The 18398-nt window shown below is 38.2% G+C and overlaps 1 protein-coding gene across 1 annotated transcript in view; it reads left to right on the top strand.

Moving 5' to 3' along the window:
- The window catches only part of Auh (AU RNA binding methylglutaconyl-CoA hydratase), a 136660-nt gene that overhangs the window by 116558 nt on the left and 1704 nt on the right, over positions 1-18398 (top strand). The window contains exons 7-9 of the mRNA XM_048340342.1: positions 10772-10959; positions 15149-15199; positions 16290-16337. Of these exons, the coding sequence (XP_048196299.1) occupies positions 10772-10959; positions 15149-15199; positions 16290-16337 (287 nt within the window). The remainder of the gene's footprint in view (positions 1-10771; positions 10960-15148; positions 15200-16289; positions 16338-18398) is intronic.

Here is an 18398-nt window from a genome sequence, read left to right as displayed (position 1 = left end):
AATACCCAGCCTAGTTTATGTGCTAATATGACTTTAAAATCATCCATGTGTTTATTGACACTATGCAACATATTGTCTGTCTAAGTAACTAGGGATTAAAATGGGAAATTTGCAGCTTTCAAAATGGACATGGTCACAGGGCACATAATGTCCAGTGTGTTTGCTTGAAGAGGAGATCTTTGTAGGTGCCACATTAGCAAGCTGACCCATGCATGCTCCTGCAGAAGAGCCCCTTGACTCAACTCTTTCTGTTAGTCATGTTTGGGCTTCCATTTAAAACCAGTTTAGGATTGGTTTATGTTGAAGATGTTTTAGAAAGCTCAGTTTAGATTAGGCTTCCTGATTTCAACTTAAAAAACAAACAGGGAGCAGCTGTATTGTAGATAGGTATTTGCTGATTCTTAGTTCTCTGTGCCAGACAACACCCTCCTACCCAGATAGGCATGCTGTGGGAATGTTAGGAAGACCTCTCAGGGTGGACTAGGGGACACAAAGACAGCAGTTGATGTGTTGCAATGAACTATAGATCTATGGAAAGTCATGGGAGTCTGAACAGGGGCCACTAGAGGCCCTCTCTGACAGGAGAGTTGAGATCAGTCTCAGTAGCTGCTATCACCCAAGGGTGATTTGAATTTTAACTTGATTGAAATGAACTAAAATGAAAACTTGTGTCAAAGCAGCATTGGCACAGACCACTGCTACCACCACAGAAAGCTCTCTCTCTCTTTCTCTAGCATCCTTCACTGGAGTTTCCAAACCCATCCATTTCTTCTGTTGCTCCATTTGAGGACTGAATGTAAGAGAATGGGAGGAAGGGCTGGGTGGGAAACGTCTCCAGAGACCCATTAAAGGACCCAGAGCAAGCACTAGCATGTCCAGCCTTCCAGACTATGCAGTGGCAGAGTCAGGGCTAATGGTAGATGCTGGGGACCAACAATGTGCAGGTGTGCATCATGACAGTTTGTAAAATTATTTTAAAAGGTAAGACTTTATATTCACCTGACTTATAATATGTTTTTCAAAAGTTAAGAAAGGTAGGACTTACAGTTGGGGATTTATGTCCAGTAATAAATCAATTGCGTAGCAGACATTAGGCCCTAAGTTTGATCCCCCTATACCACAAATAAAGTTTAAAAAGATGTAACTATGCTTTTAGCAAATATTTCTTGTAAACAAGTATATGTAAACATTTCAAAAGAAAGTATACTTTTATTTGTAATAAATAAAAGTTGGGTGTGTTTCTAACAACGTAAAGGGTAATAGTTGAAGGGGGGTTTGATAACTACCCAAACTAAAAAGCTATATCACAGAGGTTTTAATTTGCTGCCAGGCTGCTACTTTAATCTGTACAAATAATTTTCTTTTTTTTTTTTTTGCCAGTCCTGGGCCTTGAACTCAGGGCCTGAGCACTGTCCCTGGCTTCCTTTTGCTCAAGGCTAGCATTCTGCCACTTGAGCCACAATGCCACTTCTGGCCATTTTCTATATATGTGGTGCTAGAGAATCGAACCCAGGGCTTCATGTATACAAGGCAAGCTCTCTTGCCACTAGGCCATATTCCCAGCCCACAAATAATTTTCATATCTAACGTGTGTTCCTCTGACCCAGTCCTTAAAAGTTTTACATTTTTTCTAAATATTGCTTTAGCATAAGCCATGAAGGCTTTAGCTAGTTGAGTTCTCCTCATATATTCCAATCTTGACTCACATTCTCTCTCTTTCTTACTGTCTGTGTGTGGGAGGGGGGAGAGGTGGTTGCTTAACAGCATGTTAAAAGCCTTGGAATAGAAAGCATAATGCCACTTTAAGCAAGGGTCACAAATTGCATGATAGATATTTTTGTGGTTTTTGTTTGATTGTGACATAGTCTGTTACAATACCAGTAAACAAGCCCTGTTTGTGCACGTAGTCACTCATTTCTGACCCTGAGTCTTTCATTGTACTAGCAAGAGGAAGTCAGTTTTGTAAGCACTGAGCCTGGATCTACCCAGAAGGCTTTGCCTAAAGCTCTGGGAACAGAGTTCTATGGGAGGCCACTGCAAAGGGCATGGTAATCCAAAGCTGGCATTTTACTGCAGTGTTTCCTCTCACAGTTCAAGGAGAAAATAACCTTCGTGGGGCTTTCTATTTTAAAGAGGGAATGTATAAGTAATTCACAAGTAATATTTACTTTTAGAAGTCAGAGATCACACTGCTAATCAACAAACATCCTCAATGCAGTGTCTTGTGTACCTTTCAACTTAAAGTAGTTGTTTTAAGTGTCCTTTGCTTCTCTTCCCATGAAGTCATAAGAAAAGAAAAAAGATAAAGGCTAAACAAAATGACATTTTCCACCTTGACATTTACTGAAATAAACCTCATAATACAAAATCCTAAATTACATTCAGTTATATAGTATACTGTACTTGATTATGAAATGTCAAAGCTTGCTTAAACTATTTTAGTATGTCTTTGGTATTTGTTTTTGTTTTGTTGTTTTTTGGTGCTGGTACTAGAACTTGAACTCAGCCTCTTATTCAGTTTTTTCTACTCATGGATGGCACTGCAAGGAAGGCCTTCAGTCCCTCATTTTGCTGGTTAATGGGGAGATAGAGTCTCATGGACTTTTCTGCCTACCTCACTTCAAACACTTGATCCTCAGGTTCTAGCCTTCTAAGTAGCTAGGATTACAGGTGTGAGCCACTGGTGCCAGGCTTTCCTGTTTTACACTTTGAGCTGAGGGCTTTAGTCTAGGAGAAGAGCTGGAAGTCTGATTGCTACCAGTATTACATTGCATACCCAAGAGTCAGAGCAGGCAGAAATTACTGGGCTTTAAAAAATTCTACTTCGTGCCTTCTTTGGCAAAAGTTTGCTGTATGTAAGCCTTTGCCAATAGATGTTGTCACTTATTTTATATATGTAATCTCAGAATATTTTTATCTAGGGAATTTTTATGCCTTCCCAAAATACTAGATTATACATGATGGAAAAATTATGACCAAGTGTATGACATTTCAAGTATATTTTATTCATATGAGTATGTAAACATGGAAACACTTGTTGCCTGATTAGACTAGTTTTGCATTTTGTTTTCTCCCACTGGTAGAGTATTATCAGAAGGATTTCAAAGCCAGTCCAATTATGTGCCACTGGCCAAAGATGGGGTGGTTTGTGCTTCAGTAAAGATAATTGTTTGGCATTGTCATGCAGCAAATAGATTAAAATTTATATAAATCAATGATAGTTTTCAAGGATTTAAAAGGTCACTGACCACATTTTAAGAATGCTAGGAAATCACTGTGGAGCAGAATCCCCTCCACCTAGCCCTAGACTGGACCTGGGGCTGAGCTTCTGGAGCTTCATTATTCAGGTGGCTGAGTTTATTCATCACTTCCAACCTTGAGGACCAAGTGTAGAGGAGTGTGGAGAGATTTTGCCTTGGAGTTCAGCTCCATACCTACCATAGCGAGAGCAGCGCAGAGTAGAAACTAAAGGCCCCACTGTATATACCAGACCTCAGAGACTGATATGGGTAAAAGTCCTCACACCAGTGAAACAGACTCGTTTGACCTGCATCATTATCAACATTGGTCTGCACTGAAATACACAGGTCACTGTAGCTATGAGACTCAAGTGTACCCAGGTTAGCATCAACCTGGTAGCCAAGGGAGTGTCTCTACCACCTTGAGCAGCATAACCCTAGATCAGCGCTAATAGATGGAGCTGTAGACATCATTAGGCACAGGCAAAGATGAGTTCCTTGATAGAATGGATTCATTCCTGCCTGCTTCGTGAGGAGTTGCAGTGTTAAAATGGACATCATGCACCCCAAGACTATATAGGTCCTTGTGGCTCTGAGTTTCGGGTGTAACCCAGTTTAGTGTCAGTCTTGGTGGCCAAGGAACTGTCTTCATTCACAGTGTCTCAACATGGGGTAAGTGTAGTATGGAGAAAGACTCTGATGGGAGTAGTGCAGGGTAGTAATCAGTAAGATTTTGCCTTGAAACTCAGTGCTAGAGGGTCATACCTAACACTGGGCAGATCCTGGTGCTCCTCACCCACAACCCTGTGTTCATGAAGAAGCCTTTGGAACAGCCGTGGTGTTGGGTAGAAATATATGGTTTCAGTTCTGTCAGATTTCTAGGTAGTGTAATCTGTAGCTGATTTAATTAGTTTTGGCTATGAGTCTACCTCAGCAGTTGGCAATCCATAACAGTATAAGAATGGATCGCACCCAGGGATGCACCAACCTTGGAATGCCAAAGTAGGCTTATGCCATTGATTGATACTCTGGGCTTACTCTGGCACCAGAGAGGGGCTTGCAGGGACAAACATCCTCTATTAGATACTCATCCAGTTTGTGCTGAACAACTATCAGCTACATATTTGGGATAAACATGGGCTCAAATCGCCCTCTAGGGCTGAAAGAGAGATTGCACACCAACTACAGTATCAAAGTGATGCTAGTCTTAAGATATCATCTAGTGCAAAAATAGCAGAAGTCAACACTTAAAGGAGATGCTTTATCTACTTAAATTTCTGGAACGACAGACACAAAGCCAAATTTCAAAGACTGGAATAAATATCCAACCCTTCAACGTTGAGGTGGTGTCACATATCAAAAAGCACCAGGAACTTTCAGGGGACTATGACTTCATATAATAATCACAGTAAGGTGAGTAATATGGTTGAAATCTCTGATGGAAAATTTTAAACACTTGTTTAAAGAAACTGAGTGATCTTCAAGAGACCACGAAAAAACTCCTCAATACATTTTTTTTTTTGCGCCAGTCCTGAGGCTTGAACTCAGGGCCTAAGCACTGTCCCTGGCTTCTTTTCACTCAAGACTAGCACTCTGCCACTTGAGCCACAGTGCCACTTCTGGCTTTTTCTGTTTATATGGTGCTGAGGAATTGAACTCAAAGCTTCATGCATGCTAGGCAAGCACTTTTCCGCTAGGCCAAATTCCCAGCCGTCCTCATTACTTTTAACAGAGAAACTTAACAGATATGGAAGCACTTAAAAAACAACAAATAATTAATTCTTTGGGCTGAAAATATACTAAGGACAATTAAGAATACAGTAGAAGGATAGCAGAATAGATCAAATTGAAGAGAAAATGAGTAAGCTTAAGGCAGACTATTTAAAGATACACAGAGGGAAAATAATGAGGAATGAAGAAAGTTCAAGAAGCTTTTGATACAGCATTAAAAAAACATTGGGCTCAGTGCCAAAGGGTTATTACTAAGAAAGGTTATTTCAAAGTGATGATAACAGAAAACCTAGATAAGTGTACAGATAACCAAATACTGGAGGATTAAAAGTCAATCAACTATTATAATCAAACTCTCCAAGATTAAAGATAAAGATTGTCAGGGCAGCAAGAGAGGAGAAATAAGTAACATATAAAGATGTCCCAGTTTGCCTTGACAGCAGACATGTCAGCAGAAACCTGCATGCAGGAGAGTATAATATGAGATTTTCACAGTTTCAAAGGACAAAATCTTGCAGCTAAGAAGAAAGGAAGAGAGACTCCCATATAAGGAAAAGGTGAGCATATATGTCTACCAGATCTGTCAGACAAGGTATGCCACAGGGAGTTCTTCAAAATGAAAGAAAGACATTAGTAAGAAGAAAACATGGGAAGGAATAAAACTCACTGTTAAGAGTACTGTGAAAACAAATTCATAATACTCTACTACTTATGAACGTAATGAAGTGAATCATATCTTTAGAATGAAGACAAAGTAAAGACTTAAAAGTAATTATACTGCATTAATATTTTAAGAGATAGGCAATATAAAAGATGCAAATGGGACCTCAAAATATGGGGAAGAATGAAGTGCACAAGTAGAGGATTTTTAAAAATTAGTATATGTTCTCTTCTTTATGGGCATGTTGTGTTGTCAAGCTCTCACAATGGCTTATTTTAATCAAGATATACTTTCTAAAGCCTCTTGGTAACCACAAAGCAAATAACTTGGAATTAGAAAATCAAAACTAAGAAGCAAGAAGCTAAACCATATACCCAAGGTAAACCAGGCAGTTGTAAATGAAGACCATAAAGAAAGGATAAAATCTGTAAACTAAAAAACAAGTAGCAAAATAGTTACAGTAAAACCATACCTGCTCATAATTATCTAAATGTAAGGGAATTAAATTATCCAACTAAAAGTCCTAGAGTGACAGAATGGATAAAATAACAAGATCCAGCTATATACTGTCTATAAGAAACTCACTCAGATTCTAAGGACATACTTGGACTGGAAGTAAAAAGATAGAAAAAAATCCATACAAAGAAAAAGTAAGTAGCACAAGTTATATCAGAACAGATAAACTTTAACATTTGTAAAGAGGCACAAAGAAGGCACTATATAATGATAAGGGATTGATTCAGCAAGAGGAAAAAGCAATTATATATGTACCAAATATTGGAGATTTCCAGTATTTCAATATAAATAGCAAATAATTATAGACCCAAGAGGAGAAATAAACACTAATACAATAATAGGAGATTTTAACATCCTTCATTAAGCAATACAGGTTTTTTTCAGATAAAAAAAGTAATGGAACAGCAGAGTTAAATTGCATCCTAGGCCAAATGAACTTAACAGACATCTACAAAACACTTCATCCAACTACTACAGCGTACCTTCAGTAAAATAGATTCTATACTAGGACACAAAATAAGTTGTATTAAACTTTAAAAAAACAAATCATATTGGGTATCTTGTCTCATAATGATGCAATATCACTAGAAATCAGTAACAAGCAAAACTTTGAAAATGATACAAATTTGTGAAACACCCCATTTTCATATAATTAGTAGGTTATGGAAAGAATGAAGAAAGAAATGTAAACATTTCTCCCAACAAGTGAAAATGAAAAAAAAGAATCCAAAAAATGCAACACTAAGAGGGAAGTTTGTGGTCATTAATGCCTACTAAAAAGTTAGAACATTCACATATAAACAATCTGGAAAGGAACTACAAAATCAGAACCTATCAAGCTGAAATTAGTATAAGAAAAGAAATAATAAAGACCAGAAAAGAAATAAATGAAATGCAAAAATGTAAAAACAGTACAAAAGATCGACAGAATGAAAGTTGGGTCTTCAAAAATATGAACAAATCCAGGTGCTGGTGGCTCACACCTGTAATTCTAACTAGCTACTCAGGATCCTGAGATCTGAGAATTGTGGTTTGAAGCCAGCTCAGAGAGGAAAGCCCATAAGACTCTTATCTCCAGGCTAACTCTAGAAAGCCAAAAGTGGGGCTGTGGTTCAAAGGTAGAGCACTACTAGCCTTAAGCACAAAAGCTAAGGGATGGCTCCCAGACACTGAATACTGACCCCATGATTAGCTTGAAAAAATTTTTTTAACAATCTTCAAATCCTTCAACTAAGAAAAAAGAGAAGACAAAAATCAACTGAAAGTAGAGACATTGCAGCCAATACCACAGAAACACCAAGGATAACTGGTAATAATTATGAATAGCAGCAATGTGACAAAGAATTTGATAAAGCAGAAGAAATGGACAAATTATTGGGTACCTATGCATTATCAGGACTGAATTAAACAAAACATAGTTATAATTGGATAAAATAATAAGATCTAACTATAAGAAGCTCACTCAACTTCTGAAGACATACATGAACTGGAAGTAAAAGGATAGCAAAAATTCCATACAAAGAAAATACCAAAGAAAGTGTAAGTAGCATAAATACTACTAATAATAAGTAACAAGATTGAACTACTAATGAAAAGTCTCCCATCAAAGAAAAGCCCGGACCAGATACCTTCTACCACCATCATTGCCAAGCAACATCTGAAGATGAGGTATGCTGAACACGGTAGCACATGCCTGTAACTCTAGCACTCTAAGGCAAAAGGATCATGAGTTTGGGGCAGACTAGGCTATGTAGCAAGACTTTGTCTAAAAACACTGAAAAAAAATAGAAAGGAAGAACTAATACTCATTTTTAAATTATTCTGAGAATAATTCCAAATTGCTTTTATGAGGTCAACAATAACAAAATCAGACAAATGCACAATAAGAAAACTATAGCAGAAAGCTGTAGCCCAGTCTCCTTGATGAACATAAATGCAAAAGTCTTCAATAAAATACTAGCAAATGTAATATAACAGCACATTAATAAGACTGCCATGATCAAGTGGGAAGAATCCCATTTGGCTGTTAAGCTGGACTATACCAGCAAAAGCACATTGAAATGTATAGTCTCCTAGTAAGTAAGGAGACCTGAGTCTGTTCCACCAAGGTGAGTTACTTTCCTTTTGACAGTTTCCTTTGAGATGACCGGCTTAAGAAGCTACAGCTATTGAGGTGTTTTAATATACATTTAATATATAATTATGATTACTCAAATTTTCTAAATTCTAGTCATTGTTCTAAATGTAGTTTGTTTAGAAACAGCATTTTAAGCTCTATTCTTCCAACTCAGGCATCCTTTGTTGAACACATAGGAAGATATTTCATACTAAAGGAATATAAATGTATGAGGAAATACTCAACATCCTAGACCTTAAAGGAAATGCAAATCAAAACAACTCTGCAATTCCATCTCACCCCAGTTTGATTGACCAACTTCATGAATTTGAACAACAAATATATGTGGGGATGTTGCACTGGTGGTGGGGATGTAAACTAGTACAATCACTCTGGAAAGCAGTCTAGAGGTTCCTCAAAAACTAAACATAGATCTTCCCTATAACCCAGCTACTCCTGGGCATCTACCCAGGACATCACAAGCCGGATACCTGTAAAGACACTTGCACATCCATGTTCATTGCTGCACTATTCACAATATCCAAGTTATGGAAACAACCCAGATGCCCTACAATGGAAGAGTGGACCCCCCCAAAATGTGATACCTATACACAATAGAATTTTACATAGCCATTAGAAAGAATAATACTGTGTCATTTGCAGGGAAATGTATAGACCTAGAACAAATCATATTGAGGTAAGCCATGCTTAGAGAAACAAACAGTGCATATTTTCTCTCATATGTAGAAGCTAGATCTAAAATACTCAGGAACATGATAAATTATACAGAATTCTAAGCATTCACACACAGTGAGACCAAAGGAGAGTACTCTTAGGGGAGAACACAAAAGCATAATGCCTATATGCCTCTGATTATAAAAAATAGTATTTATCAAAATGAACTGCAGGAAATAGAAGCAAGTTTATTTTTCTTTATTGATTTTGATTTTTTTTTCTGTCCATTTATCTGTCTTTGGGAGAGGAATGGGGGGACAAAGTGTGAACAAATGTAGCAATGGTACTCAGTAGATACTATATTGAAAATGAATTATACTACTTGTGAGTGGGGATGAGAGGGGAAAACTAGGAGAGAGCAACAGAAGGGTGACATTGTCCACAAAGAAATACACTCATTACCTGACTTACATACTCCTCTGTACATCATCTTTATAATAACAAAAAAATAAAATTTAAAAATACAAAAACTTAAAGGAAAATTTAACCTCTTGGAAGTTCTGGTCTTTATTTTTCCCTTTACTTCTTCATAGAGAAGTGAATAAAAAGTGATTTCCCTATCCTTTTAAAGACAAAGTTCCCAGTCTGAAGTGTGGGGTGATGTAGTGAAAGAGACTGGCAGACTAGAGAATTGCAATAAAAGACACAACTGGTTTCAAGTAGACATTCGTTTTCAATTAAGATTACCATTCAATCTTCAATGTTGGTATCTAATGCAGATTGGCGGGGGCGGGGGGAGCCAAAAAACTAAATTTGGCTCCAAATGAAACCCTGTAAATTTGTGTAGGCAGACTAGATCTATTTCCTTTTTCTCATCAAATTTGTCTGTTGGCCTCTCCTCTGCCTCTTGGCCAAATGTTCAGCAATCTGCCTGTTCAGCAATCACTTGAAGGGTAAGGAGTGGTTGAATTCTGATACGATGATCATTTCCTATTCCAACTGGTAGTTGTAGCGGTAAACCTGTATCACCTGCTTTTGTTCAGGTTTCTGTGTAGTGAATCTTCAATACTGTGCTGAGTAGAGCAGATGGACTGAATTAGTTGTTTAGTCCTTAACAAAACAGCTCCTCTGACCTGAGTTTAGCCTAATTCATGCTGCTCTGCCTCTGTATTCCCTTGGAGTTGAAGAGTCAGTTGACTCTCTAAATTCCTAAGTCACTAAACCTCAAAGTCAAAATCAAATGTGTGGTTCTGACTCCACTGAGTGGATTTTTCTAGCAACTGAGGAGAAGCAATATCCGTGTGGCATAGCATCTTCAAAGGAGACGCCAGCAGGAGCTATGGGACTAGCACTGAGAAAATAATGCATGCAGGACAAAACCAGTTTTTTTTTATGAAATTAAAAAATGAGTTTACATTTCATTCACCAAAAAAGACTCCAGAAGTTTGGGAGTTCTATTTGTCAGAATCTGGTAAGCTTTATCTAAGCTGAAAGAAATAGGCTAAACTTGATGGAGATCTGTATTCTAGCCTCTTCCAGAGCAGCATTGCTTGTCCAGTACTGTTGGCTTTTGCTTATTGCCCTGATTGTGGCTGTGGCTTGGATTCAGAAAGGTACTAGCTGTGTTGAAGGTGCCAGTCATTTAATAGTGACGTAAAATTCCATGTGCTTTTTTCGGTTTTATTTATTGTCCAAAGTGACTATCAGATTATTTCTTGGAGTGATGTTCCAGTGAATAATGTTGATATATAAGTTGATACATTTTTGTAAATGGACGTAGGAAGCACTGGAATATTAACGCTTCAAAGTCTTTGCTTTCTCCTCATGTCTCAGGAGGCACACAAAGATTACCACGTGCCATCGGGATGTCCTTGGCCAAGGAGCTCATCTTCTCAGCACGAGTGCTGGATGGCCAGGAAGCCAAAGCAGTGGGCTTGATCAGCCATGTTCTAGAGCAGAACCAGGAGGGGGACGCTGCCTACCGAAAGGCCCTGGACCTGGCAAGAGAGTTTCTACCTCAGGTACTTCTAACTAGAGTTCCTTTGCTTAGAGAACCTCCTAATGCATTGATGAAAATAGCAGTCATCTTGAATACCTGCAGTGCTTTCCAACTAAAGGAGGACATGGTAGCTATAAAACTAGGAATCTGCAAGGTGCGGGTAGTCATGCCTTTAATCCTTGCTACTCAGGAGCTTGCTGTCTGTCTTAGCAGTAGAGTCTGTCTGTCTGTCTTAGAGTAAGAGTCTGTTAGACTCTTACCTTCAATTAACTACCAAAAAAAGCAAAAAGTGGAGCTGTGGCTCCAGTGGTAGAATGCTAGCCTTGGACCAAAGAAGCTCAGGGACATTGCCCAGGCCCTAAATTCAAACCCCAGTACAGGCACACACACAGACACACAAAACACTAGTAATGTTACATTGGATCACCCTTAAGATCCTTCAGAATCAATTGATTAGAAGGTAATCAGAGGAAAGATCTATGATAGCCACATACTGATAACATTTCACACAACCATGTTTGGCACACATGGCACAGCTCCCTTGCAAACTGTTTTAATTTGTTTACCAACTGAGCAGTCCCACTTAAGTCATCCATGAGGAGAGACAGCAATGGGTGAGGTAAACTGCCCTTACATCACAGCCCATTTGTAATCTTATCTGAGTATATTGGAAACCGTGTATACTGGTATTGGAACTAGGAAATTGAAAGGGAATACCAAAATTGAGAGACACAGGGTAAAAAAAGACAAAACTACAAAAGCAATACTTGCAAAACTGTTTGGTGTAAGTGAACTGAACACCTCAGAGGGGGGAAAGGGTAAGGGGGAGGGGGGAGGGGGGTATGAGGGACAAGGTAACAAACAGTACAAGAAATGTATCCAATACCTAACGTATGAAACTGTAACCTCTCTGTACATCAGTTTGATAATAAAAATTTGAAAAAAAAAAAAAAGAAAGAAAGACAGTTTCCTCATAAGGGGACCTAACAGTCTGTTAAACTCAAGTGGGCTTTCATTGTGATGCCTGCATTTGAGATGAACAACTGCAGTTGTACATTGTGTGATGTGTATTTGCTTGCTGGTGAGTTTAGCATTTAAGTACAGTATATACTTCTTCACAAATCCACTCATATGATCCAGAACACTACATTTTTATTCAAGTATAATGGTTTTTAATATTAATAGCTATGTATCTATGGTCGTGTGCGTGTGTGTGTGTCAGTGTCATGGGCCAGGGTGCAGTCTTTGAGCTTTTTTCCTTTTTTTTTTCTTTTTTTCAAATTTTTATTATCAAACTGATGTACAGAGAGGTTACAGTTTCACATGTTAGGCATTGGATACATTTCTTGTACTGTTTGTTACCTTGTCCCTCATACCCCCCTTCCTCCCCCCCTTTCCCTTCACCCCCTCCGGAGGTGTTCAGTTCACTTACACCAAACAGCTTTGCAAGTATTGCTTTTGTAGTTGTTTCTCTTTTTTTACCCTGTGTCTCTCAAATTTGGTATTCCCTTTGAATTTCCTACTTCCAATACCAGTAAACACGGTTTCCAATATACTCAGATAAGATTATAGAGATAGTGTAGGTACAACCACAGGAAGGTGATACAAGAACATCATCAATAATAGAAGCTACAGATACACATAGGACGTTGAAAGTAGTTACAACTGTGATATAACAATTGTTTCCATAACATGGAGTTCATTTCACTTAGTATCATCTTATGTGTTCATAAGGGTATAGCTATTGGGCCTTGTGATGCTCTGCTATGACTTGCCTAAACCTGTACTAATTATTCCCAATAAGGGAGACCATAGAGTCCATGTTTCTTTGGGTCTGGCTCACTTCACTTAGTATAACTTTTTCCAAGTCCTTCCATTTCCTTACAAATGGAACAATGTCATTCTTTCTGATAGAGGCATAAAATTCCATTGTGTATATGTACCACATTTTCCTGATTTGAGCTTTTTTTCTCAAGGCTAGAGCTCTGTCACTTTGAGCCACAGCACACTTCTGGCTTTCTGGTGGTTAATTGGAGCTAAGAGTCTTACAGACTTTCCTACCTGGGCTGGCTTTGAACTGCAATCCTCAGATCTCAGCCTCCTGAGTAACTAGCATTACAGGCATGAGCCATTGGTGCCCAACTTAAGGAATTCTTTGTTCTGTCCCTCAGATACATTTTTCAAATACCTTTTGGTCTGAAATCAAAGATTAAAGGATTTAAACTTTACAGAAAGAGTCTCCTTTTGCTGTGTAAGTGATGAATGATCATTTCTTTATCCTAATGGAGCTGGAAGTTTTTATAGTGCTTCTAGCCATTTCTGGAGCCAAGACAAGTTATTTTCTAACTTCAGGTCACTTACCTCAAACAGGATTTATAACCTTGTTGGAGTGTCATGAGGTCTCTTTCCACCAAACACAGCACATTGCCCCATTTCTCTCCTTTGCTTCCAATGTCAGAAGGTATTCTTGGCCTTCAGCCTGAGAACCTTTACTGCTTTGCTATGATAAGCTATCCTGAGATTGGCCAGACCGGCTGCATTGTGGAGTTGCCTTCTAAAACCACGGTGCTGACTGCTGATGCTACTCTAGTCCTTCTTAAATAACTTACGAGCTCTTGGCTTCTCAGGAAATAGCCCTTTTAAGTAATTCTTCATATGAGTTACTTGGCATCCAGCCTTCTTCTGAGCAGAGTCCAAGGAAGTATCGTTGAATTGGTGGAGAGAGAGCAAGGAATTTTTTTAACTGCTTTATAATGACTTTCATTATAGTATTTGCCCCCAAATACTAAGTATTCACCTGAAGAGAAATTGAAATACAGTTAAGAAGAGGAAGACAATGGTACCTAAACATTGGTGTTGAGACCTCTTTTGGCTTAAAATTTTATGATGAAAGCATCTCTCAGTTGGAATCAAGGGCTGTGTCTAAGAAAAGTCCTGTCATCATTCTGATGCTGGATACTCCTGGCTATGATTGGCATGAGCGCACTCAGTGCTTCAGAGCTTCACTTAGAAGGCTCATCAGCTCTTTAGCATCTCTCCCTGAGCCTTCACGTGGTTCATAACATCAGTCCAAGTCACCCTATGAGACCAGGCGGGCACCAGCTACCTCCTCTTGCCTCCATCTCTCCCACTGCCAATGTGACACTGAGCTGCATACCCCTTAAGCCAGGCATCCTTCACTATCTTGGGCAGGTTTCATGACCTCTCATCTGAAAGATATTCCTCTAAGAACATTAATGGTTAGCATTAACTTTTTGGATGTATGGGAAGAGTTCAGTGACTTCAGAAAATGTTTGACTTGTAAAAACTATATGCACAAATTACCCAAGCATATTTGAGTGGAATAATCTTAATTTTACATTTGTTACTTTGTTTCTAAATTATTGTATCTTTATATAACTAAAAAGCCTCTATAAGATTATTATTTCTAGAGAATTTAGTTAGATAAGATTTGACTGTAGAAACACCTGTATGTGGGGAAAAAAAGGCATTTTTCATGAATTCCTCTATTTCTCCATTCTCTTATTAGGGTCCTGATCTTGTGCCTGGTTTTAGAACCTATTTGAATTTGACTGTTCAGCTCAAACTATGCCATTCAATTGGCATTTACCACGTATAAACAATATTTTAGACACAAAATGAGATAAAAAAAAAACACTTAAATTCCATCTGGGGAGTATTGTCCTCATTGGGATAGCTTAGTAAGAGATTGTCTTCTGCAGGACATAGGTTATATTGCCCTTCTCACAGAGTGTGTCCAGTTCTTCCCTCCATAACCCAGGATGCGGCTGTACTAAGAAGTATCCACCATCGCTTCAGTGCTGTCTGTGGTAAGGTGGTATCAACTGCACCTGAAATGGCTAGGACAAAACTCTGCCTTGGTCAGTATTGTGGTTCTGAGGCAAAGATTTGCTTTACTTTTCCCTGCTTAGCCTCCAGAGAGAGTTACTGCAGAATGCTGGGCCTTCAACTGGACTGCCTGCTACCTTGGAAGATCTAATTGCAATGTAACAGAACACTGTGGAATCTAAATAACTTGCCCATGCAACACAATTGTTACAATTGCTCTGTGTTTAATATATTGCAGAACTCAGTAAAGAAAATTTTCATCTGATAGCTCAGTCATTGAGATAACAGATCCAACCCCGAGGTATATTACATAATTTGCATAAATAGTAACTAAAAATTTGCCTGTTTAATTTGAATTTTAGGGACCTGTTGCAATGAGAGTGGCGAAATTAGCCATTAATCAAGGGATGGAGGTAAGTACCTTCCCTTGTTATTGGAATGAATAGAGATTTAATCCAAAAGAACCATGTTTGGCCATCTACATAGTTTTTTAGATTTCTACATAGAAATGTAATAGTTTGAGTATTTATGTTATTGAAAGCTGCTAGGCTTTTTTGTAGCAAGCATCATAACCACAGAACTCGGAATTTTATGGATGCCCTACAGCTATGACATGCTTGTTATTCTTGCCATTGCGTTAATAGACTTGTAGGCTATTCATTCATAGAAAGCCAAGAACAAGAGGCATTCTGTGTATTCTCGGCATCATATTATAAAAAGAATTCCCAGGAGGACTTCCCAGCTCCAAGCTGTGTCCAGCTCTTTCCACCTTCAACTTTGCACTGTGTCTTCTTCTGAGAGAAACACAACCACATAAACCAGGGCCCTGGGCAGTGGTTTGGGCAAGGAACTGAACAACTCCTGATAAGCTTCAGGCTTCTACTGAGAGCTGTTATATTTTGGTTAAAGGATTTTTGGATACAAGAATCTTGAAGAAAAATACTTCCCTGCAAGCACAGGAACCACCAATACTTCCTCAGTTTTATGCCAGTAGAAGAAGAGATTGAATTTGTTTGCAATAAATGTAGTTTTGTAAATCTAGAAGTATTAGATTGTTTTTTATTTCAGTATGTTCATAATAGTAACTATTAATAGCAAACATCTTAGATAACCCTTCCATGTACCAGGCTTTATCTATTTTAGCTATCTATTTAGCTATCTATTTTTAGCTATTACTGCTGCTCTAAAAAGGCTTTACTTCATTTAATCCTTCTAGTATCCTCCTTCCTAAAGTTTGTGACTGCTACTATCAGTCAGCTCCTTGTTCAGACATGCCTGGGAAGCACAGAGAGGTTGCATAACTTTTCCACATTATATAGCCACCAAGTAGTGGAGTCAGGAAGCCTGATCTGAGGTCTTATCATTCTGAACAGTTGTACTGTATTAAAAGATTCTGTTCTTTTGTAATAGACCCGTTCAATTTGAATTTATATTGGATGTACCATATTCTAAAAAGTTATTTCTGCTTAAATGAATTCTGGTGTTTTGTTTTAAAATTCCCAGGTCGACTTAGTAACGGGATTAGCCATAGAAGAAGCTTGTTACGCTCAGGTATGTAATTCAATCACAAGTTCATTATTATCTTTACCTTGTGGGCAATGCAAACAAATGACATGTTACTAAACAAGATAGCCTCCTTTACCGCCATTCCAAGGTTGTGCAAATTGGTTAAAACTGGTTGTTGCTTCAAACTTTTGACTGTTACTAGCTCTTATGACTATTTCCCACAAATTGATGATTTGTCTACGTAACTTAGAAACTGTTATAACTTCGTGGCATTTGGCTGTAACACTTTGTCTAGGCTCATGTCTTCTTTGTGGTTGTGTACTTGGCTTCTTGTCCCATGTAGAGAGGTGGCAGGGGATGTGGTGTGAATATGTACCTACCATGTGGTGATACTCTGTGACACTCTGGCTTTTTCTGAGGTTCTACATTGGAAGTTCACTAATGGAATTATATTTATAATTATTATCATTATATTATGTTCATTACATACAGGTTAGCAGGTTTGTTTTGTGGAGAGGGGCTGCCAACCAAGCACCTTGTACATGATGGACAAGCCTACTTAAACTTGAACTCTAGCTCCAGCTCTGGTTCTTTTTATGAAAAATGTTTTCCCTTTTTATTTTTCCTGAAACATAATAACTTTGTTTTAGGGCATCTGAAACAAAAGAGTTTCATTCTGCTCTTTCACAGAGTTTTTAGAACTTACATGATGGAATCATGAGTTGGTTATTCCTTATCTGGCTGCATAGATCAATTACTCACCATTATGTACATGCCATGAATGAAGGAAACTTTACAGGTCTTTGACGTCAAAGGTTTCACCAAGCATTTAAAAAGAAATTCTACTTTTCTCTAAGGTCTTCCAGAAAATGGATGTTGAAGTCACACTTCTAACTTATTATATGAGGCCAGCATTATCTTAATACCTAAAAGAAATGCCAGAGAAAGAAATTACAATAAAAAGGAAGATTATAGACATATGTATCTCATGAGTATGGCCAAAAAGAAAAATCCTTTGAGATAATTTCAAAAGATTAACACCTAACCAAGTGAGATTTATTCATATATGCAACATTAGAAAATCAGTCAGTATATGGTCATATCAGTAGATGCAAATAAAAAGCATGGGCTAAAGGCATGGCTCAAGATGTAAAGCACCAGCTGAACAATTAAGCTGAGTAAATGTGAGACTCTTGAGTTCAAATTCTGCTGCAAAAAAAGATTTTGACAGAATCCAATATCTACTTACAAATGAAGTCGAACTTCTTCAATTTGAGGACATGCTTATTAAAAAAAACTGGCTGACATCACACTTAAGTACGATCAGAATAAAATATGGTTGTTCTCTCACTATGCCTTGTCAACATCATACTTAGAGTTCTAGGTATGCAGTAGGAAAAAGAATTAGCAATTGTACGTGTTTAGAAGGAAAAATAAATAAATGTGTTCACAGACAAGGTTGATTGTATAAGTAGGAAATCTCCAAAACTCTGGTGAAAGAAATGAGGATGTAAATAAGTAGAAAAATAGTCCATGTATATGGATCTAAAGACTTAATCTTTGTGAAGAGATTAGTTCTCAGTAGAAATCTCAACTAGTTACTTTGTGGATGTTGATAGACTGATTCCGAACTATGAAATGCCAAGTCCAAAGACAGACTGACCAGCATACATTTGCTAGCAAACAGAGCTGGAAGATTGATGTTACTGTACTCCAAGACTTACCAACAGCTGCTGTAATCAAAGACAAAGACATTGTGGTACTGGTGAAAGAATGAACATGTAGATTAAGAACAGTCAGGATCCCTGAAGTCGACTCGCACAATATAGTCAGCTGAGACTTTTGAGACAGGAGCAAAAGCAGTTCCATGGAGAAAGGATAGTCTTGAAGACAAATGGGACTAGAACACCTGAACATATACACGCACAAGAAGGCGTCCTGCCCGCTGGCGAGGCTCATGATTATAATCCCAGTGATTCAGTAGGCTGAGATCTGAGGACTGCAGGTTGAAGCTAGCTCAGGCAGGAAAATCTGAGACTCTTACCTCCAATTAATAACCAAAAATCTGGAAGTAGAGCTGTGGCTCAAGTTGAGCACTAGCCTTGA

Source organism: Perognathus longimembris, chromosome 1 (assembly GCF_023159225.1).
Source record: "Perognathus longimembris pacificus isolate PPM17 chromosome 1, ASM2315922v1, whole genome shotgun sequence".
Taxonomy (NCBI): domain Eukaryota; kingdom Metazoa; phylum Chordata; class Mammalia; order Rodentia; family Heteromyidae; genus Perognathus; species Perognathus longimembris.
This window is presented reverse-complemented; position numbering and strand designations above follow the sequence as displayed.